Source organism: Amphiura filiformis, chromosome 17, assembly GCF_039555335.1.
Source record: "Amphiura filiformis chromosome 17, Afil_fr2py, whole genome shotgun sequence".
NCBI lineage: Eukaryota > Metazoa > Echinodermata > Ophiuroidea > Amphilepidida > Amphiuridae > Amphiura > Amphiura filiformis.
This window is the reverse complement of record NC_092644.1, coordinates 50,548,654-50,573,950: the sequence shown is the minus strand read 5'-3', so window position 1 is coordinate 50,573,950 and position 25,297 is coordinate 50,548,654. Positions and strand designations below refer to the sequence as shown.

Here is a 25,297-nt window from a genome sequence, read left to right as displayed (position 1 = left end):
TAAGTAAATTAAATGTCGGGTTATATAAAGGTTATGAAAACGTTTTAATACGTTTTTTATGATAACACACTACAATAATATTTCTAAAGTGTTTTCAAAGTGTTATTGTAAAAATATGTTTTGCAAATAGTTTTTGCCAAATATTTTGTCAACACTGAAATAACATGTTAGAATGTTTGCAGTATAACATTTTGAGTGTTTTGAAAACGTTTTATACCCTTTATAACCCTTTAAATAACCCGACATTTAAACGTTTGCAACCTTTTCTAACCTTTGCGAATGATGTCGAAAATGTTTTGTTTTTGCTTGGTACATGCCTAAAATGAGATGATATTTGAGTAATATTAATATCATTCTAAACATGATAAATAACGGGATCCGCTAATATTTAAGTTAATAAGTAAAGGCCTATTCAGTGATAGCCTGCAAAAAACTAACATTGTTTATAAATTGCATAGGAGTGAAGGATAAGTCATTAAAGTTGTCATAGGTAGGCCTACAAGTATTTTTGCTATATGCAAAACAACGAGAAAAAACGGCAGTATTGATAAAGTTCAAATTCAATTCAATTTGAAATTACAGATTCATGTAAAATATCTCATTTTGTTTGTTGGCTTAACCACTTTTGGTTTTCGATTTTTGAAGAACTTCATATTGAGTGAAACATAACTTAATGGATACTTTGGATTCAAGAAGGTTAATAAAACCGAAGAAAATCACCCCACTGTCATGTTGCAGGTGTTTGCGATATCATCTGCATACGCGGACAATTTAGCGCGTATGAGCTGCGACAAGTTTTTTGCGAGTGACGCGCTATGATATCGCACTGGTATTTTGAACCAAAAAATATGCCATTTCTGCTCAAATTGTGAAAAAAAGTAACTCGGTGACCCCCATTTTTTATTAGCTTTAATGAAACATCCTATCAGTGCGCATATTATATTAAAAAATCAGCAAAATTGTTGGGGTAGATTTTTTGTTATTATCGAAAATATGTCTAAATTTTTCATTTTTCCATAGACGCCTGTACTAATTTTTCCCAAAAACAGCCTTTTTAAAATGGTTATTTCTCAAAAAGCGAGCTCGGTGACCCCTTTTTTATTTTAGATATTCAAGTATATCGATGAAAGTTAATTAGTAATGAAGTTTAAGCAAAATTGTTGGACGGGATCTTGTATGGACTATACCCCTTAAAATATGGTATACTTATGATTAATATTTTTTTCATTTCATTTGAAGTGTGAGAATAAAGGTATTGTGTTTAGCAGCTGTAGTTCATCTATCGTCTCATAACACGCAACATCAATTTTTTTGGCGTAAAACAACTCGGATTTTGCCTTGTTGTTTTACTTTAAATAATGATGTTGCCTGTGTTATATGAGACGATAGATGCATGACAGCAGCTAAAACAATACCTTTATTCTCTAATTTTATGTGCGATGTGCAACAAACAAATAAATCCAATGAAATCAAACAGATTTCTCTTCACTTCTTGAATGACAACAGGAGTTGACAATCTTGAAAGGACTTTTAGATCGAGGCACTTATTATCATGGTCAGTAGGTAATGGTGAAATACAATGTAACTTATATACCGTGGCAGGTGATTCAGGCTGTTCAATTGAATATCAAGTTCTTCGCAGGGCATTGGCCGGTGTATGGAATAATCTGCAACTGGATACAAAAGCTGCCATCAGCAAGTTACATTTTTGGTTGGTTATTCTAAATGCATAAATCCAGTAAATCAAGACCACTACAAGAAAAAAAGTCTCGGAAACCTCATAGCCAAATGCTATCAGAATTTAATCATAGAGCTATGCAATCTGCTCTCTGTTGTTAAAAATTAGGCTAAAATGTTTTAATATTCAATAAAAGTGAAGAACAGACAACGAAGCACTATTAACAATTCTGAATATACCAAGTTGACCCCCTAGCTTGAAGTACCAGAACAAAATTGACCCCCTAGCTTGAAGTACCAGAACAAAATTAACCAACATTTCAATAAATGTTCATTTCCATAACCTGATTTTGCCATTTTAGCTTTAAAATTGAAAATCTTATGCACAAATATGTCGTTTAGCGTGCACATGACAAAAGAGAACGGACATACAGGATTTGATATTATGAGACAGTTTATGTCATAAACGCAGGACAGGAGATAACCCAGACAGTGTTTGATAATTGCAGTGCTAAATTGAATCAGAATAACCATGAACTATTGTGTGTGCAAGTGTAAACAATTTGATCTTAAAGGGACAATTTGCTCTCAGTGATATGTATGAATGTGTGATTTTATTTTTCATTTGGACTTTATTAAAATATTACTTTCAAAATTGATCTCCTATCCACACAGTTACGTTGTGTAAGTTAATTTGTTGTTGCTTCTGTGTTCTAACCCTGGCACTTACCAGAGAGAGAAAAAAAATCTAAATTAAACAAGATAAAATAAAAAATCGTAATAAAATTGTTTACAAGAGAAGAATAGAATGCTGAAATATTTGCTAAACAACACAAATTGTTTGGACCATATGTGACCGTCCACCACGAAACACTCGTAAAAGTCGGCCACTGGTCAATTTTGTTTTCTTCTGTGCTTGGAAAATATATATTATAATTGTTACAATGATATATCATTTGACTTCAAACAATATCCAGAAGTTGAGTTATGGTTTGTTAAACTTTGCTCCTTCAGCAAAAGGGTACATTATTTCAGTGCTACATTATTTCTCTTTTTCCACATTGCTGGTATTAAATGTCAAATGGTCATAATTGGCGGTCACTTCAAATCATCCCCAAGTCAACGAGGTTCAGGAATGTCCTCTCATTGTAAATTGTTGGTTAGCCCACCACTTGAACAGGATTTAGCCAAAGCAAACAAAAACTTATGAATTCTATACATAAGTAGAAGCTTATTATCCTCTTCAACAATAGGATTAATGATTGTTTTAAAAGGTGTTTGACTGGCACCAGCAAAATGAGAAACATGTAGCACCAACTTGAGTTATGAATACAACCTTTATGCACATTTTGCACTGTAACTCAGAATACAATTTGCTGACTTCACGAGCTGTTTGTGGTGGACGGTCACATATGATTGAAATTTAATGTTCAAGAGTTTTCACTTTCAGTTTCCCAGGTGAGAGGTAATCTTTAGAACTAACTATTACAAATTTGATCCTGATTTAATATCAGTTTTAAATTGTCTTTCAGGAAAATTTTATATGATACTTCTGTAAATATTTCACTTATTACATACCTGCCAACTACTCCGATTTTCGCGGAGTTACTCCGATTTCGAGTTTTAAACCCCGAATTTTTTTTTTTTTTTTAAATAATTTAAAAAAAATTTCTTTTCCAAAGTTTTCGGCGACTTTGGAGAACCACTGGACCTATTCTGAAGTGCTAGGATCATTCACAGTTAATTTGAAAACAATTCGAAAAAATTACAAAAAAATTACAGTTTGTTATCCTTAATATGCAAACCACTACCTCTTCATGTAGCACATATTATAAAATGCATGGAAAACCAATGCATGTATAATATTGTGATAGATGAAGAGGTAAACATTAGTTAGTGGTTTCCATATTAAAGATAACAAAATTTTTTTGTAATGTTTTCCAATTTTTTTTTTCAAATCATCTGTGAATGATCCTAGCACTTCAGAATACGTCTAGTGTTTCTTCAAAGTCAAGAAAAACTTTGACATGTTTTTTGTTAAATGTAGGCCCTGTTATAAAGCCAAAAAATCGCTTCAACGAATGATCGTTATGTACAAAAGTATAGGAAACTGCATTTTTAAAAGCACATTTTCTATGTGAAGGAAGCATAATTTTCAAACTTGTAAAAACAAGTCCCAGAATGTTTTTTCACATTTTTTCAAAGGTTGCAGTCATCAAATATGTGTTGAAATTGTTGCCAGATATGGAGTATAAATCCCTCCTCAAATGCAACCTTCAGAATAGGTCTATAGGTTCTCAAGTTGCCAAAAACTTTGAAAAAATTAAGAAAAAATGGATTTAAAAAAAAAAATTCACCTTTGTATTGTGCATCATATCAATGTCCTATCAGTCACGTAGGCCTTGTTATAAAGCCAAAAAATCGCTTCAACAAATGATCGTTATGTACAAAACTATAGGAAACTGCATTTTTAAAAGCACATTTTCTGTGTGAAGGAAGCATATTTTTCAAACTTAAAAAAACAGGTCCCAGAATGTTTTTTCACATTTTTTTCAAAGGTTGTAGTCATCAAATATGTGTTGAAATTGTTGCTAGATATGGAGTATAAATCCCTCCTCAAAGTGTATAAAAGCCTAGGGCTTCATTTTCACCTTGTTGTTTTTCTATAAAATGTGTCTAATGTGAAGGGGCTTATAAGGGTTTTTACAGTGTAGAAACCCTCTAGCTTAGCACCCTACGTTCGCCATGTACTCTGTTTTCTAGGTTTTCAATGTTGGCAGGTATGTTATTATTTCACCCATTTCTGTTCTTGAATGTTCAAAGTCATGTTCTATAGGTCGGTATCAACAGAAAAACATTCAGCACAATACAGAGTATGGCTCAGGAAGCATGTACAGCTAGCTCCCTTGCTAGTAGCTACCTACCCCTAATTAGAGGCCCTGTATTTCCCTTAATTTACCTGAGTAGTACCCCCAGGGCAACACATATACCTCTGTGCTGGCTGAATACATGTAGTCCAATGAGGTATGACCCCATTTCATTCTCAATTCACCTGTATATTATCTTTTGAATGGGAGGAACCACCGAGTAATACTACCTGCTTCCTCAGGCTGTCTCGTGCTCAGTGTCATACAAGTTCCACTTCTGAAGAAAAATATGTCCCCTAAGGTAGACTATCAGGATGCATTGACCTGGTAAACCAGTCAGGTAGATTCTGATTTGTAAAGTGGACAAGATTTTTTTTTGTTTTGAAATTTGTTTGCTGAATTGTGAAATTCCAGCAAAATCGAATATTTCAAGAGAATCCAATACTAGGCATATTAGTACTCTTTTGAATATTCTAAATAAGTTAATAAAATATGTAATTATTTTTAAACATCTAATATAAATTATTCAGATGTTGTAGATAACTAGAAATGTAGATTTTTAATCAAACTTATTGAGATACAGGTTAAAGGCAGTCATGGACATTCAGTGAGGCCATCATTGGTCTGGACCATTTTATTAAGGTTAACTTGATCAAGTTGAAGTTGTTTGTTTGTGTGCAAGAAATGTATACCTGAAGGCTGGGTAGTTCAGAGATTCTGATCTGTTGTGACTGTATGGCCTGGTCAGGAGGCCCTGTAAAGATACAAAAGTTAAAAATAATGATAGACTCTGGAGTATTATCAGCTAAGTTAAGAATGTGCTAAAAGTAGCTCTAGATTGGTTCAATTTGTGCATGTAACCTCTCTGTGCCAATTTCGAAGTGCAATATTAAGTCCAAATTTGAAATAAATTCCATGGCAAGAAATTTGTGCCAATAAATGGGATCTTATTGTTACAACCTTGATTTTCAACCAACGTAATCGTTGTTGTTGTTTGGTTGTTGTTCGATTATTGTTGTTGATGATGATTTGTTTTGTAATGTTTGGGATCAAAAATGAGAAATGGGGGGGGGGGGAGGGGATTTAGCATTAATGTGTTGAACCATATTGAATGAATCTGCAAACATATATCCTACACACTGCACCGGCACACTGCATCTATTCCCCCATCACCATTATCCTACCTTGCCTTCATTCATATGTTTGATTGTTGCATCTATACACTGTAGCAATCTGATCATGTAAAGGGCTAATACAGAGGATGATACAAAGAAGACAAAAATGTCGTGCAGTAGCGAGAAAAGTAAGGCATTGATTGGGTCAGCGTATGCCGCTAGTAATCATAACATGAGGCCTTTGATTAGTAACATGGCCTAATACAATGAATACAGCTATATCTATATAATGCTCTGGGTCCAGATTGATGTGATTTGATGCAGATTAATAATGCATCCTCATCATGCTTTTATCATGGTTTTAACTTTAACCATGCTAAGCTATGAATGAACAATGCTTCAGAGACCCAATCCTCAGGAACATAGATCTGGCCCAGTTCCCTCAGATCACAGTGTCTCACAAATTGGTTGCACAAATGTGAGCCAAGAATCAGTGCACACCAGTGCTGGTCACTTCTGGCTATTGATTCTGGTCTGGTGGTGCTTTTAGCATGGCATTATCTTTAACCATACTAAGCTATACATGAACAATACTTTAGAAACCCAATCCTAAGGAACATAGAACTGGAGCAGTTCCCTCAGATCACAGTGTCCCACAAATTGGTAGCACAAAATGTGAGCCAAGAATCAGTGCACGCCAGTGCTGGTCACTTTTGGCTATTGATTCTGGACTGGCGGTGCTTATAGCATGCATTGGATCCACAACATGCTCATCTATCAGGGGCACAGTTCTTCAACTCCAATACATTTGTACATTCATTGAATGACCTTTGAAACTTTGGGTACAAAAACTCATACTCTGCAACTTCAGGTCAAATTTTGTACTATGATTGTTTCATTGAGGTTATTGAACTTTGCCATTGAGATGAGGGCATTGTGGTCCATAGTGATAATAAGCTATACATGAACAATACTTTAGAAACCCAATCCTCTGGAACATGGAACTGGCCCAGTTCCCTCAGATCACAATGTTCCAAAACTTGGTAGCGCAAAATGTGAGCCGAGAATCAGTGCACGCCAGTGCTGGTCACTTTTGGCTATTGATTCTGGACTGGTGGTACTTTTAGCATGCATTGGATCCACAACATGCTCATCTATCAGGGGCACAGTTCTTCAACTCAAATACATTTGTACATTCATTGAATGACCTTTGAAAATTTGGGTACAAAAACTCATACTCTGCAACTTCAGGTCAAATTTTGATTTGATTGTTTCATTGAGGTTATTGAACGTTGCCATTGAGATGAGGCCATTGTGGTCCATAGTGATGGCTTTATCTTAAACCATAATAAGCTATACATGAACAATACTTTAGAGACTCAATCCTCTGGAACATGGAATTGGTCCAGTCCTTCTGATCAATGTTCCACAATTTGGTAATGCAAAATGTTAACGGAGCATCAGTACAGGCTACATGTAGTGCTGGTCTCTTTTGGCTATTTATACTGGATTGGTGGTGCTTTTATCATGGCTTAACCCTATAACTAGAGATATATGAACCAATGGTCTTGAGCAGTTTTCAAAAGTGGGAGGCCGGCCATGGGTCTTGATTCCATGACTGCTCAACGATTTTCAGTTCGTTTTGCTGGCCGTAATTGGTAGATTCATAATTTCCCCCTTAATCCCAATGTTATATTAGCTCAAAAAGAGCTATATGAGGATTACAACACCAAGCACCTACATGTATCTCACACCAAGGGTATATTATTAATGTATATTGAGGCAAAATTCTGGCATCGTGCATCACATGCACATGGTTGCTAATTTGATAACAATCTAGACAGATCATATGCATCAGATGGGAATGTAAAATGGATAATCACATAGATAGCCCTAATCCTAATGAATATTCATATACATGAGAATCATCTGATATCCATACTAAGGGGTTGAATCAATGCAGGCTTCCCATAATGCACTTGTTTGATCCAGATCAGATGGGAATGTAGATCTAAAGGATAGATAGCCCGGATCTTAATGAATATTCATATACATGGCTTCATAGGAATTCCTCAATATCCATGCTAGGGGTTGAATCAATGGCCAATTCCAAGCGTATCATTCCGCAACGCGAAGTTTGCATATGAATTTCTTTTTAATGCAGCAGCCATACATGTAGATGAATAGCATAATGGAAACTATTTTTGGTAAATGAATGATTAAGGCAGGAGAAACTTTTCTAAACCACCCTAATTTGCATATGCAAACTTCGCGTTGCAGAATGATGGGACTTGGAATCGCCCATATGCAGACGTTCCACAATACATTTCGCTACAACGAACAATATTCACAAAAAAAAACTAACCGCCACCCTGGCAGAAGTGGGGGGGGGGGGGTGTTGCCATTCGTTAGTGTAATTAGTTGGATCAGTTTTCACACTCATTATGCTCATGACATTATAGCGCACTGTTAAAAGTTATTTTTGTTAAAACCAAGAATACATTCCATCATTTTCACCAGTTACATTAAGTTGATGAAAAATAAATCATAATCTCCATGGACTAAGTCCGGAACGTTGTCTTTATTTTAATTCCCATATGAGTGTGTGCAAAGTATTTAAGGAGCCAATATTCATGTTTTCTATTCTTGTTTTGTACAGATTTTGAAGCACTTCAAAATGATATTTAAAAATAGCACATCTATTGAAAACTGCATCGATAAATTCACTGGAGCACGGTCTGAGAATAAAATTAGTGTCCATAGATGTAGAATGACCTGTGCGTTATTTGATTACAGCAATTTTAGAAATGCATATTAAAAGAACCGGTATAATATCAACAAAAATCAAAATGTAAACCTGTATATTATGTGAATGCACATGAAGGTGCAGTTCAAGTTTATATGATTCCCTAATATACAATGGCTTAAAAACAATGGCTGTCAAGTGGTGTTGCAAATTTGCAGACAAATTGTCAAATAGAATTTGCCAGTTAAGGGCTGTGATGGATGAGGGATGAATACATGTCCAGTACAGGAAATGGAAATGTTTCTGTTATTGGAACATTGCTAAAGATGCATGTTTATATCACTTTCAAGAATGCATATCCTTTTCTAGAACTACAAAATGTTATGAAAAATGCTACAGTGGTCATGTTAAAATTAGCACAATTGCACCATATAACATTTCCACTTTTATGTTTAGAGAATGAACTAAATTCCAAAATTGTCTCATTGCCACTTCACCGTGGTAGTACACCATACTTTTGTTACTGGTTCACGGTTTGCAAATCTGTTAGCAACCCATTGACTTTGTGTTGCAATCATTTTGATTGTGGTTCCAAACACATATAGCATGAACCAGTTGCCCTGGCAATGATTGATTTTGATGTCACACTAAGGCAGTGAATAGCATAGCACAGCTCATTAACTGCTATTTAACAATCTTAAGTCATGTTCACATGGTCGGACTTAAGTCACTTATTACCGGTAATAAGTCACTATTACCGGTTGTAAGTCACTTATTACCGGTAATAACTCACTTATGTCCGACCGTGTGAACTGAAATAGTTCAAACTTTGACATCAAGTTGTGGAGTATAAGTTTAACTTATTCATATGAATATCCAAACCTATTGTGGTTAAAGAACTGTCCTCACCGAGGTGTGAGATCCTACTGATAAAGAAAGTAGACTTTTGGATAAAGCTTTTCATAAATATTCAACCCTCTCTTGGCCAGAGGATATGGGTGAGATTCTAATATGAGGAAAAGGTGAACTGTCGGACAACGCTTCTCTGTCCGAATACAAACTTCCCTGTCTCCAGGACATAAGGTTAGGATTCCAATATTAAAGGAGGATGGACTGTTGGATGGTAGTAGTGTTGCCATGTCAACAATGCTTAATGGTAGCCTGTGTTACATCATTACACATCTCTAACATGACCAGGAGCTTTTCTCCCAAGGCAATAACTTTCCATTGATATCTGTAGGGGATAATAGTTACAGGGTGCAACAAATGCCTAAACAGAGTCCCTTTTGAGGTCTTTTGTTCTGTGGAAAGCTTTTATATGAGCCCAATCGTATGTTTTAGACATCATATGGCAACCAGGGATGATACCTCCCTTATCTGAATACTAACTTCCCATCCCGGGGACATACATGCACTTTTGTGCTAATTATCTCAACTGAACCTCCCCATACACGCCTTTTCTTGCATGCAATACGGTGCTGTTAAAGAATACGGAATCAATATAGATGGACTTGTTTTCCTTCGTACGTTTACAAAGGTCACACTTTTAAGGTATATAATAGAGTTACATTTTATTGTGAAATGATTTTCAGCTAACATGGCTAATGGGTTTGATATTATCAAGGAAATGTCATAGTATTGTGTGGATGAATATGGTAATGCAAGGCAAAATAGGAATCAATACCAACCAAAATGCTCTCATCTCCAGTGACACAATTCATTCAGCTCCATTCAACAATCATATTCCAAACTTTGACATGAAGTTGTAGAGATGAATTTTTGTACCCAACATATTCAAAGGTCATTCTATGCATGTATAAATATATTGAGGTTAAAGAACTGAGCCCAGACAGATGAGCATGTAGGGATCCTAATGATGAATACCAGCGGGTGATATTGCATCGACTTCTCTTTTTGTGCTTTGTATGTTCAGAAATGGGTTCTCAATGTTTTCTCACAAAAGGCATCGGCATGATTTCCCTGTGTATCTTCATAGACTTTACCTTGTATATCGCTTATAACAAGCTGTGTGCATTCTCTTAGATGAAAATACAATAGGCCTTTTAAAGTTTTTGTATTTCATATCAAAAACCTTGATTTTCTGTTTTCTGATTTCCTATTGTAGGCTTCTAATGTTTGATTGGGTAAGTCCTATTGATTCACCAGAGAAAGTGTGAAATGTGTAAGTGAGAAACGGATCAGCCTAGGCTGATTATTTCTGTTTGTTGGGGGCAATTTATTTTCTGATGTGATGCTGCTGAATGCAGAAACAGTATGATGCTCAAGCAGGACATGGGATTTAAAGGGGGTATTTCTTGATTTTAGCATCCTCCTTTTACATGTTCTAGAATGTATTATGATTCAATAGATATAGCCACAGAAAAGCTTATTTCCTAATTTTTAGTTGATTTAAACTTTGGTTTTGTGAGCCACACAGACAGAAAATACAAATTGGATGATATCTTTATCAAACAACCAAATCTGCAATTAAGAAAGGTTTGCACATAAACATTATGTAGTCCTGGGCAAAGTTTCTGATGGTATAAAACTTTTTGGAGTAGGTTGGGGGGATGAGGCTGTGGAACAGGAAATGCCCCTTTAATGTAGTTGACTTTTATAATGAAATAGTCTTGAAATCATGGGGACTGGAAACATAAGACGACCCAATGTCTATGTAGCATGGATGGGTTTTGAACGAATATTTCACACAATTATTATCAATAAGCATTTTATGGTAAATATAAACTTTTCCATTTTGGCAGTAGATTAATTTACACCCATATAGTTGGAAAAAAGCTAATTATCTGCTTCCCAATTTTATAGATAATTTACTCTCATGCTAATGCACAATGCAGCACAGAATTATTTCTTACATGGAAAACAACTAGGAAGGATAAATTTGATCCTCGTTTAAATATTTTGCAAAATTATTAGGCCTAATTGTAATTATTTGTATCATGATTCCCTTCGCTAATTAGTAATTAGGCTAAACCATGTAACAAAACATGCATCGTTTAAAGAACATCGTCAAACATGATAGCAACATAATGTACTAATGTTACAAAAATATTTTAGCTAAGCTTGAAACAATATAGATACATATGCCTAGTGGCAGTAGTGTTAGGTGACTCCTGCTAAATGCATGGCGCAGACATTTTAATATTAGGTAAGAGCAATCGTTTTTTGTTTGATTTGCTGCAAGGCTATAGCAAATGGAAGCGCAGGATTACGCTGTGGATTTCTTAATGTCTAAGTTAAATATCAATGTAATTGAAATGGACGTTTTTATTTGTAAAGCTACTTATATATCTCCCCTTCTTCTTGTAATATCAATTCTTTCAGTAGCTGTGATAAGCTTTCTTGTACTCCTACATATTACATTAAATGCACGTAATACTGCAGCCCACAGCAATACATGCTGCATATTAAGGTGGTGTGGGTGTGTGTTTGTTTGTAAGACGTGTCAAATGGGGATACATTTATGTTCCATCCCGATAAACTAGGGATACGCCTGCAAACAGGGATATCCCCAGTTTTCTTACTGCGTTAATACAGCTATATAACCCCATAGAGTGTGTCAAAGTTGGACATATGGGGAGGGGTGAGATCCCCTATTGCATAGTACAGAATCGGATGGGGGCGGGGGTGTGTGTTTGTGAACACTGTTACACAAGGTCACAGACAAGAAATTCTGTGCTACAGTGCACACACTGAAACCATGGATGTCCATGTTCCTTTTACTAGATCGAAAACAACATAAAAACACATAAATAATGTCCACAGTTGATAGCATATTTATACCAGCGGTTAAACATGTGTGGGGCGAGTGCATGCAAGCATACGTGCCCACAAGCCCTATGAAGGACTTTGTTTTATCATATGACAGCATTAGAAAATTTAAAACAAATTAGATTTACTTCATAATCGTTGATTCATTCATAAATATAATTATCTTGCTTGTTAATACATACAAGCCTAGCTAGCATGAGCAGGCCCGTACGCAGAATTTTTTTTGGGGGGTGCTGATTTTGAAAAAAGTGGACTTTTTCTCCAAGGGGGGGGGGCGATTTTGTGAAAAGTGGACTTTCTTCCCCAAATTTGGACCTTTTTTGACCAAAAAAGCACAAAAACATGATTTTTTTCCTTGCTACACTCGCACCCCCGCACCCCCCCTGCGTACGGGCCTGAGCATGAGTATTAATATATCATTTTCAGTTTCAGTTCACTTTGCCTGAAACTGTTGTCGGCGATTACATGTTCATTAATTTCAGGTTCATTAATTTCTATCCATTTCCCTTTTTCTCATCAACAGATACCTGGAATTTTTCGTCAGCACAAGAAACAAAGAAATCCGCCTATATTACACAAGTGGAGGCAAAGTACAAGTGGAGACCATTCCAGCACCTTTAGAGGACAATCAGTGGACCAAACTGGCACTGACCATCAGTGGACCACATATCACAGTGTACATGAATTGCAAAGAATTAGGATCTAGACGGATCCATGAACCGGATTTTAGCATGGATCTGCCGGATTTATCCATGTGGTTAGGACAGAGAGGACCGGATAAAACATATTTCAAGGTAAGCCAGTGGGTTAGGGATGAAATCAAAACTCGACCGGCGGTTCCGTCTGGTTGCCGTTGTTTAGAACAATAGCAACCGGACAGAACCAGATGGAACCGCCGGTCAACCGCCGGTCGAGTTTTGATTTCACCCCTTAGCTGAGAAATAGTAGTCAGCAAAATATTATTCAGGAATGGAGATGAGATGGTAAGGATATTTTTGGATGGATTTTCCAAGAATCTTGCATTTCTCTGCATGGATGGTTTAACCTGATTGATATGTTTGTGGTTAGGATAAAGGGTACCAGGTAAAAGTTCATCTTGTTTCAACACAAAAATGGAATCAAACAATGTCTATATTTGATTATATAAACTAAAGAAAATGTGTTCTGTGTTATTCCGGAAGGACTTCTACCCAAGGACCGCGACTGGCTAGGCGGCGGCTACTTCCCCCCAGTCTTACCCCTATAATAAAAGTCGGACACAGCCTGTTACTAGTTAGTAGCGAGGAAGGTAATAATGTCCTTTTAGGTAAATCCCATAAGCCTTTGCGAGTACAGGTGAGAACTCGTCATTTGACGTCATGCTGATCTGTGCCGATGTGCACATCATTTATCAAACATCGTTACTGCGCATTGCAAGTCGGTGTGACGTCAAATGACGAGTTCTCAGGTGTACTCGCAAAGGCTTATAGGATTTACCGAAAAGGCCAATCATCTGGTGACCCGGTCTGGTGACTCTTTTGTAAAACAGGAATCGCAAAACATGCATGGGGGATGGTGTTGGTACTTTTACAATGCAAAAAGGAACTTTTCTAGTCATAGTTGATATGTTGCCTTTAGCAAAGACTTTCCTATTACTAAAACCTAACTTTTCAGATGGTTTGCCTGTTTGAAGGTGAAAAACTAACATAGGGCACATTTTTTTTACTATCTGAGGGGTATCAAAAGTTTTAGAAATGCCAGAAGTGAAAGAGCTATATCAATGAAATTTTGTCAGTGCAATCACTGGTCCTTATGTATTATGGTCCAAAATGGTCTCATAGGTATGTTTACTTTTTTTACAGGTGGCACTAGATGCCAATAACCTGCTGCCCCAGTTACTGCGCATAAATGCAAGATTGAAGAAGAAAATTGAGGCAAGCAGCATTATTAAGATCCTGCTTTTGAAGGGTTGCAGTGCCTAGAAAATTGATGATGAAATGAAAGTTATGTTCGGTGGTGATTGTGATATGTCACTGTCGCTTTTTGGAAAAGGAATTTTATTTCATTACATATTTGTTGGGCACTGTAACCCTTAAATGGAACTTAATCATGCTGCATGCCTCAATTTTCTCCATTTTGCTGGTTATGCTGTTACATAGGCAGGTAGTGACATCTAGCTCCTGTAAAAAAAGTAAACATACTTATGAGACCATTTTGCACCATAGTGTACATAAGGACCAATGATTGCACTGACAAAATTTCATTGATATAGCTCTTTCACTTCTGGGCGATTTCTAAAACTTTTTGATACCCTCTCGTATTCTGACATTTAATCATCATAACAAAGTCTCTGAGTTTGATTGACATGTGACGTCAGATGCAAATATAGCCCCACCACTGGACCCTACCCATTATTTACTAAAGGCAATCACATTCAATGAATGCTTGTTGATAGTGGAATAGGTAGCTGACACCTGTACTATGCCTTGAGTATTCATCACTAATACTATAGTGTTATCAATGTTATAGGCCTAGCTGGCCTATGGGAGAATTAAAAGCCAAAAGTTCTAAAGAGTAAAACTGGTTCTTTGTGTTATTAAGTTATTTTACACAGAAAGAACCTTTGTTGGGTTATTATACTTTATGTTATGTAGCGTAAGTCAAAAATATGTGTCTTGCTCCTAGCACGGAGTACCTCCGCAAGAGCTAGCCTGTAGCGAAGTACCTCTGGCCGTAAAAAATGTGTGACGATCTGTTGCCAGATGGAATGTTATTTTCTCAATTTGTAATCTGCTACGGTGGTACTGGATGTGTACTCAATGGATATGAGAAAAATATGAGCTAATTTCTCATTCCAAAATCTCAACTTTGATGGGTTAAAGTGGGAAATGAGGCTGTCATTCAGGTCACCCACCTTTATATCAGTCGCATAATTTGATAAGTAAATATTCCTAGACTATTTCTTATTTACACATGGAAATAATTTGTGGACAGGAAAGTTCACAAGTTCATTTCCACAATTACTATTTTAATATTCCTTGTGTAAATTGTTATCATGGTGTACCCACAGAATGGGTTATGAATGTGATAAAATAAAAACCACACGGTCATTGGCTTAATGATTTTTTTCTCATATTTTGTTCTTTGGTATTAGGGCCGCTACAGCCTCCAAGTATTTGACATAGAATATTCAATGTAACATGTCTTTGTTATTTAACCTATTCCCATTCTATTTCCAGTAATACTTAAGTTCTAACGAACGTTTGATGATGTAAAATCGATCATCAAATATTCATTAGAAGTTAAACATTACTGTAAATAGAATGGGAATAGATCAAATAACTGAGACATGTTTATACATTGAACTAAAAAGTCTGTAGCGGCCCTTTATGCTATGTTTAAAAGCAAACAGTGGTTAGTAACAGAAAGTTTTGTTCAGGGTGGGGTGGATAATAAGGTGAGGCAAATATATTTGGGGGCATAAAGGTGAACATCTGTCTCAAATGTGCCCATTTTTACCCAAAATAGTGGCATTTACAATGATTTTTTGATTTGGGTAACCCATTACTGGAATTTTGACCCAGGTAGGTCAAGGACGGGTGTGAACTCGGGTACCCGGCGATGGGTGAGAGCTTTAAATTCTGTCCAGGAATAGTAGATATCCGCAGTTCCTGTGTGTTGGCTGTGCGTATCCTTGTTGGCCAGTGTTTACAAACAGCCCATACATCCTTAGTCCCACGTACCCCACACATACTGTATCCACACATGTAGAAACTGGCATTTTGTACAGCTTTTCAAACCATACAAACATACACCTCATACCAGATCATGTACACACAAATAGATGCACACTGTCAATATTCTCAGTCAATGTGCCACTTGAACCTATGTTTCCATTATAACTGTTTATAAAACAAACAAGCACTTAACACATAAACAGAGGAATAGACACAGATGCACCCTTACTGGATGGAAGTAATACATCAGAAAGAATCTTTGCATTGAAAGCTTAGCAGCTAACAAATGAGGTCTATTCCATAACACCTGAGTTCCTGCCCTACCCTCCCTGAGGGAATCACTTTGTCATCCTGTATGGGTACAAGGCAATTCCTCTTCCTGAGAAGAGTGCAAATGTTGAAATACATACCAGGTGAACGGGATATGTTTCTTTTATATTCTTGTTTGAGATATTAAGGGCCAGTCTATTGTTAAAACGTTTTGCATGAATTTTGCGAGAAGAACTGGACCCTGCTAATCCTGCTAACTGCAGTGAAGAACAAAAAAATCGCAGCATTTGATCCAATAGAAAAATGCATGGAAGAATATTGGACTATATCCCAGCAAACACCTTTTTAAACATCCAAATGGTAATGTTTCATTCACTTTTTTCAAATGCTTGAAAGGTTCTCCTCCCTTTAAGTATCTCTCATTAGCAGTTTCATTTCATGCAAGTGTTACAGTTCTTTTCTTTTCTACAATTCATCCATTTCAACACGTTTCATTTGCTCCCTCCCTACATCTCTTCCGTGATTTGATAATTTCTGATCGCCTCATTTCCTCTGTTTTCTTTTAGATTTACTCAATATCCTGTAGTTGTACTATGGATGCTCTCTGTATGACCCATCTGGTGATCTATGAATGCATACAGTCTGGGTACCTCCCATCTACCTAGACTATGTGCATATAGAGGGGGGATACAGCAATCCCATAATGCCAATCAAACATTGCACAAGAAGTTTGTTTATAGGTTTTGAAAAATAAGCCATTTGGTATGCTTTCTGTCAACTGTGACTAAGGATTGAAAAATATTTTTATCCTTAACAAGAATATGAATCTGCATTTGACTTCTGTTGAAATTAGGAAAAGTCTTGTCAAAATACTCCCATTTTCTGACAAATTATTTTAAAATGTAGGCATTTTTTACTTCTTTATCCTTTTCCTGCAATAATCCTCAGACATGCTCCTCTCCTTCCCCCTACCCATACCCCATCTGAAATTGGTAAATCCCCTTCCACTCATGCTATAAATGACCAGCATCTATACATCACTATTTGCAGGGTGTCAGGCAAATGTTTTGTTTTTAAGAAATCATCAACACATTTATTGAGACAATGTTTAAGGTACTCCCACATCAAGGAATTATGGGGAGACATAAAGTCAATCTCTGACGAACACAGCAACATAATTCCATGATCAACACAAGTTGAATAAGAGCAATATAATAAAAGTAGTAGAGTCACCTTGGTCTGGGGAGGACATTTTAAAAATGAATTTAGAAGAGCAGCAACGACATCACTTGCATTACATTCCAGATGTTAAATCTACATCATATGCAAAATTTGAGGAAATTCATGACGAGTCCGCTTTTATTTTAGGGCCATTTGTCTATAACTGGTCTTTACATGTAGCCCTATGAAGAGAGTGCCCCCGTTGAGGGCGCTATAACCCCCATGTTAGGAACAAAAATGTGATTTTTAAAAAAACGGACTCGTGCGATTTTTCTAAAATTTTCAGAGTATGTAGTATCAACATGTAGAAATATAATCAAGTAGTTGCCCTATACTTGCAAATAGAACTTACATTACAACTCTTCGTAACTACAACAAATCTGTTCCATCTATTTTCATATTTTTCTCTCTAAAATGACATTTTGGTCCACTTATGGGTGACACAATTACAGACACTTGTTATAATTTGAATCTGCTGCTTCTTGGACACAATGGATGACCCCAGTTGTCAAAATTCATTTTCTTTTAAAGAAATCATCAATAAATTTCTTTAGGCATGCTAGGGACTCTCACAACAAGGAATGATGGGAATGCTAAAAGTCAATTTGTGACGTACATAACGTGATTCCATAGTAAATAAGTTAAATAAGAGCAATATAATAAAAGTCACTGAGTATATTGACTCGTTCCCTCTACCATAATACATGCAAATAGAACCTACATTTGACAACTAGCAAACTTCTTACCTACATCAAATCGCTACCATTAATCTCTATATTTTTGTCTCTAAAATGACATTTTGGTCCACAGTGCGCGACACAAATACAGACACTGTAAATATTTCATAACTTGAAATTTAAGAACATATGTACCAGAGATCCTTTGGCTTATTGAATTTGAACAGAGCAGCAGTTTTTTCGTCAGTCGGTGTTTAACGAACCAGTAACCCACAAGCAATTAATGTCTGGATCAAAAACAGACTATATTGAACACGATATAGTGCGAAGTGAGATTGCTTATTTGGTGGCATCTCGTTGGAAGTAGCATTTATTTTACCTTCTGGCTGCTTTTCTTCAAATGACTTGTTTCTGTCAGATTCACTATGAGTCAAAACGATCTCATAGCTATAGCAAAGCTCATATAGCTCAGACGTTGACCTCTAGATGTGGACTATAAGTTTTTGTACCCAACATACTCAAAGGTCATTACATTTCTTTAGGCATGCTAGGGACTCTCACAACAAGGAATGATGGGAATACTAAAAGTCAATTTGTGACGTACATAACGTGATTCCATAGTAAATACAAGTCAAATAAGAGCAATATAATAAAAGTCACTGAGTATATTGACTCGTTCCCTCTACCATAATACATGCAAATAGAACCTATACATTTGACAACTAGCAAACTTCTTACCTACATCAAATCGCTACCATTAATCTCTATATTTTTGTCTCTAAAATGACATTTTGGTCCACAGTGCGCGACACAAATACAGACACTGTAAATATTTCATAACTTGAAATTTAAGAACATATGTACTAGAGATCCTTTGGCTTATTGAATTTGAACAGAGCAGCAGTTTTTTCGTCAGTCGGTGTTTAATGAACCAGTAACCCACAAGCAATTAATGTCTGGATGAAAAACAGACGGTATAACTACGATATAGTGCGAAGTGAGATTGCTTATTTGGTGGTATCTCGTTGGAAGTAGCATATATTTTACCTGCTGGCTGCTTTTCTTCAAATGACTTGTTTCTGTCAGATTCACTATGAGTCAAAATGATCTCATAGCTATAGCAAAGTTCAGTAACCTCCATTTGACTAGCATAGCTCAGAAGTTGACCTCTAGTTGTGGACTATGAGTTTTTGTACCCAACATACCCAAAGGTCATTCTCTGCATGTAGAAACCTATTGAGGTAAAGAACTTTGTACTGACAGATGAGCATGTATGAGATCCTAGTGATTCTGTGTCCCATCATGTATGGCTATTTACAAGTTTTTTCACCCTCGACAAAAAAGGTTGAATAATTACTCTTGTTTTATGATGAAAACACAAAGGGACACTTCATTAGATTTCCAGCAAAAAAAACAAACAAAACTTTGCCCATTATAAATCACAAGGTTTAACTATATATACAATAATGCATGAAATTTAAAAAAAATGTGCCAAAATACCGTACCTTAAAAGGGTATTTCGTGATCCACAGCCTCATCCCCCCACTTTTCTCAAAAAAAGTTGAGATTTTTATACCACTGGATACCTCTGGCTACATATTTTTTATGTACTAAATATTTCTGGCAGATTGATTCGTTTAGCAAAAATATCGCCAAATTTGAATTTCGTTCTGGTATACCAGAACGAAATTACAACAATGGCCTATAATGGAGCAGTGTAATACACATAATCATGCATAACTCGCAAACGCAAAATCGGAATCAACTGAAATTTGAGGAAGAAGCTTTTTTCGTGGATATCTACTGCAAAATGTCATAAAAAGAGAATGTTAGGATCACAAAACCCTCCTTTAATACGTAGTGTAAAAAATTGGCCCAACCTCAACATAGTCTTGACATAAAAAGGCAATCATAGGATCAATGTTTTTTTTTTCATTTGGAGACACAAAATGGTTGTTGTTTGTTTGTTGTTGTATTTTGTATCCACGCATTTCTTTCCTTTTTTAATCAGCTCTATGAAGTGTTTTAGACTTGACCAAGTTCTAAGAAGACATTGAAGATTGTCACAGTGGGCTATTCCATTTAAATCCACACACCCTCTGTGGAAGATTTCACCTCCATCTCAATTCCAGTTGTGTCTATCCAACTGGAAATTGTTCCTAATTTTATGTTAAATTCCAGTTATAAATTGTTGAAATTTTTAAAATCCAGTTGAATTTTGCATAATTTTACCTAAAATTACATGTACACAATTTGTTTGGAATTTCAAAACCTTTTCCATTTTTAAAAATGGTTGGATCTGGAATAATTACAGCTGTTGAGTGTGGTTTGCATTTCAAAATCTACATCAAGGGGGTGTGTGTTTCTAATGGAATGGCCTAATTCTAATCAAATAAGTGTATTTGCGGTTGACATGCTTGCATAGTAGGAGTGTTAATTTGTCTCCATGCTTGGGAAAATTCGATTGAAGGAAAGGAAATGTTGGGATGAAGTCTGAAATTATATTTGGTCTGTAACTGTTTTGTTTGTTTGTTTGTATGTTTGTGTGTTTAAAGTAGTTGTGCTTTGTAGTGAAAATACTATCAGATACAAGCTCATACTGAGTGTAGAAACATTAAAAGAAAGCTGAATCTGATGGGGTTAGTGATCCCGTCCAAAATTGGCACTGCCAATCTTCTATCACAAAATTGGCAGATTGGCCGATCCTGATCTCAATTCAGGTTTAATTATACATTTGATATTTCCCTTCATAACGGCAGCACTGATCAGTAGATCGGCAGCTGATAGAAATTTCCCTTGATATGCCAATTCAACTCAAATTGGTCTGATTTCTCATCTACCGGTCTGGATCGGTCGACAAAATCCGGGATGCCAGGAAACACCTATCTTTTGCTCGACATACATGTACATTTCTATTTAAACCAAAAGCAATTATCATGTCTTGGGATATGTAACTTTCCTTTAATCATCATGATCTCCAATCTTTAGCAATATTTTGTCATTCAAAATACATGGAGATGAATTTTTCAGTGCCATTTAGATTATCAATCATGATCAGAATTGCGTGACTAATTTAACATTCCGAGTGAAGTTGAGACCTGACATGTTCACTTTGGCTGACGGCTTGAATCATAGATAGGCTTGAATCAGGTGGGATGTTTAAGACCGTATAAATGCTCTATTGAAATGGATATGGGCATGCATTTTCTTCAAAGTAAATTTTGCTCCATTAAAACCAGTTAATAATCAAGTGTTTTGTGGAAGAACCAAACACTGGGCCTTGAATTATTCATTTGAAGATTTATAATTGAAAACTAGTTTAAGAGGAAAATGTATTTCTGAATGCAGAATTACTAAGTAAATCCCATGATATTTTCAATTTGTTCAAATTTAGAACATAATGCAATATTACAGTTCTAAAAGCACAAAATAGACAGAGTTTAAAAGTGAAGGAAATGGTTAAATGTTTTCAAAGGTTCTGAATCTAGTAACACTGTCTTGGAACAGTAGATATCCGCAGTTCCTGTGCGTTCATTGTTAAACACAGAATTCTCACATGTGTATTCTTGTGTTTAGAAACACACACCCCTACACGTTTTCACCGACAACTGTGGACCCGTATTGTGTGTGTGGTTGTTAACAGTGAAACCATGGACCCACACACACAGACATATCATAATCCAAAAGTGGACTTCTGTGATATTTCACCGCTAACCGTGGACCTGGAATTACACGTACAATAGAGGACCCTACCCTATATGCAAAGTTGGTCTATATAGCACCCTCTGCCACTGTCTTACGACCATGGATTGGTGACGTCCATAGTTCTCTATGTGTGGTTTTTCACTACATAAGTGTGGACTCAAAGGCCATGTTTGTTGGTAAAAACAAACGCACCCCTACTGGTGTTCGCCTCCAACCGTGGACAAAGTTCAGTACTACACAACTGCGGATGCCTGAACATACCAAAGATGTTTTCCGCCATTTTTTTTATGTGTACAGTGTATAAGATGAAATTTTATCTAGCAACTGTGGGCAGTATATCTATTGTACGATAGAGGACGTATCTTGCAAATGCATATACAATACATACACGTATGGTCATTTGCAGACCTCCTTTAAGAGGACAGAGAGGTCAATGGTTTAAATGTGAAAGGTTGTGTGTGTCATCATTTGTCAGCAAACACATACAGAAACACCCCCACATAAACGAACAAGATATTTAAAATTTAGAAGAAAGAAACTGAAATGCTCTTCAAGTAAGTTTGTATCAAGAAAGCCATTTACCATCTCACCTGAGTGTGTTATTGCAGCTTGTACTAAGTGACACATTAGAGATCTCCTATGTACTGTGCATAAGATGGTCTGCGGGGTATAGAGACATTAACATGATGATCAAGTTAACCAGTAACACCTGCTCTCTCCGTATATATGAACATGTGTGAACAAATCAATTCTATACTCTGATCAACTCGTAATAGGTAAATTTTAGAGACCTTTCAGTATTTATGCTGGGGGAGGGCGGAGTTTAGACCAAAAAAATTGACAAAAAAGTTTCAGATTCCCCTTGTTTTTCCCCCTTTCTGAATTTAAAACTTAACGTTCATAGTTCAAGTAAAAAATTCAGATACCCCCATCAAGACCCATGAAAAATTGGATTCCCCTTTAAAACTTCCACTCCCCACTGGCGTAAATATTGAACAGTCCCTTATTTTGTTTGTTATTACTGCGCATGTAAACTAAGTCCAAAAATTTGCATAAATTAACAAAAACATGTATCAGTGATGCAATTGTACTTTGCGTTACCCTACTGCTTCTATGCCATTGGGCTATTCCAGTTGAAATCCATGCTCCCCTTATGAAAGACAAGACATTAATCTATAACACAGAGAGTGAGCATTTTAAATGGGGTTACCTGAATGGGTAACTCCATTTTAAATTTACATTTACATTCATGTCTTCCATATGGGGTGTATGGATTTCAACTGGAATCACCCATTCTATCTCATTCCACAATGTTATGAGTCTTGTCAATTACGAGCCAAACAAAGTATAGTCAGAGTTTGTCTTATAGAGATATAATTTAATGAACCACTTTTTGTACATGTTGTATGTCATGCATCAGCCTATAGCAACACCGCCAGTTATAGATAGGTTATGTAACACAAATCGCATTGATTTGTAGACAACCTATTACAAATTGTATTGAAAATACTACCACTTTGCAGAAGCAAACATTCCCGGGCAAACATTTCATCCAATCTGCATACCATAAAGCAAAGTTTTGTGGTATGAAATTTTAGTGATTTGGAAATGCATCACTTTGGTGGCTTGAATTATACATTTCTGTACAGTAATGACAGGGCTGTAGGATAAACCATGAAAATAAGTAACTTGTGAAAATGCATAAATTGGTAAATGCATGTGAAGATTTCATTTTCGTTTGTGGTAACTCATTTTTAGGTTGTCGGAAGAAAAGACCTTATGGTATCTCAAGTCATTTATGTCTGTCCATCAGTCAGTCAGTTTTCACAATTAGGCTATGTTTTTTTTTGCACAAAACATGCTTGTGTGTCGGTTTTTTTTTTTTTCTTGTGGGATTGTCAGTGTGTTGCATTATGAAGGCATATAGCTGGAAGCATCCAATTTCATTGAGGGAACCACAGATATTGGAACACATATCTGTGAGGGAACTGCCCGGGCTTCTTCCAGAGTTTGTTCAAATGTTCCTGTCAATGGGGTCACTGCACAGTGACCTCAATGAACATCAGAATAGCTAAATTAGGTTCCTGTTGGTTTAGATTTAAAAGTATTTTTCACAGAAGCTCACAGATTTGTTGAAAAACACTTCTTTGACACTTGCACGTTTTCATGTGCAATCCAATACAAAAGGGCAAAATCAAGTGGTTAATATTTCTACATATATATCATACAAGTCATACAAGTCATACATAGGCCTACAAGTTCTTTTAGTGCTATGTAGTAATGTTGCATAACTTATATTATGGAATTAAATGGATGTAGGTCAGACAGTGGCTGCTCTCACAAAGTCATTAAGGAATAATAGCATTGAGATAGGAGATTTGAGATGATGTCCATGTATCAGAAAGCAAAGGGCATTTTATAAGTAGCCCAAGGAGCTGGAAAAAGGATCATTTGCCCAAGGGGTGTAGGATGCAATGCCTAGACCCATTGCAACAATTTACAATGCAACAAACACAAAACTTTACCCCGGCAGTGACAAAACAATCTGGAGGTACGCTATTTTCTACTCAAGGGGAGGGACTTCCTAACATTTTGGAATATATGCCCTCCTCATATTCATTGGCCTAATGTAGCACAAATGTACTTAAAGATGAGCCCAATTGGGTGTAAAATCCAGTATATGGCAACTCTGATTTGGACCCAGATTGCCATATAGATAATAGAGATGTGCTCGTAAAGCTAAGCTGGGAATTATCACGACAAACAATCGGATTTACTCTTGTGTTTTGCCGTAAACATCTTCATATTGTGCTCTACTTTTGAAATAAAGTTAATCTACGGTCATAAGGAGTTATTTCTAATGCCGGGAAATTTTATGAAATGTTTAATAGCAACTTTTTTTACACCCAATGTAAATTAGAAGTGTTAATTTCTAATTAAATGTGGAAAAGTTATGCTACATCTTGAAATTGTACAATATAAAGAACTTTATTGATTTACAATGATTCAAATAGGGTTCTATGAACATTATTGAATTGAAAATACTCTTAAAAGTGATATTGACCATTGGTAAGGAGAAAATTGGAATTGTCTGACTTGGGTGAAATTGTAGTGATTGACCTCCTTTTCCCTAGCTCCCACATTATTCAGGGACAATTTTGCCAATAATTGCCATATAAGAACTTATTTGTGATTCAACAGGGGTAAATGAAGCTGATTTGCTTCCAACACAAATAAATGAGTTTAGATTAGGGACATATTCTAGGCACCTTATGCAAACTAATTAGCGCCCTACTCTAATTAGCGCTCCCTGTGAAATTTTCAAACTCACATCCGTTTTTATGCCCCTTTTTTTCGGTGCACTTTTAGGGTAAAATGGGGAAACATGTTAGTCAAATCACAGTATTTTTGTCACAATATACCTTCTTTCAGAAGCATTTCATAATGTCATTATTAATGTATTAATGCAGTTTAATGTTAATTACTTCTTTTTATGTTCATGCAACTTTTACCA

General features: G+C 36.1%; 1 protein-coding gene across 1 annotated transcript in view; it reads left to right on the top strand.

Moving 5' to 3' along the window:
• The window catches only part of LOC140137925 (protein kinase C-binding protein NELL2-like), a 158,014-nt gene that overhangs the window by 65,354 nt on the left and 67,363 nt on the right, over positions 1 to 25,297 (top strand). The window contains exon 5 of the mRNA XM_072159730.1: positions 12,718 to 12,988. Coding sequence (XP_072015831.1) covers positions 12,718 to 12,988 — 271 coding nt within the window. The remainder of the gene's footprint in view (positions 1 to 12,717; positions 12,989 to 25,297) is intronic.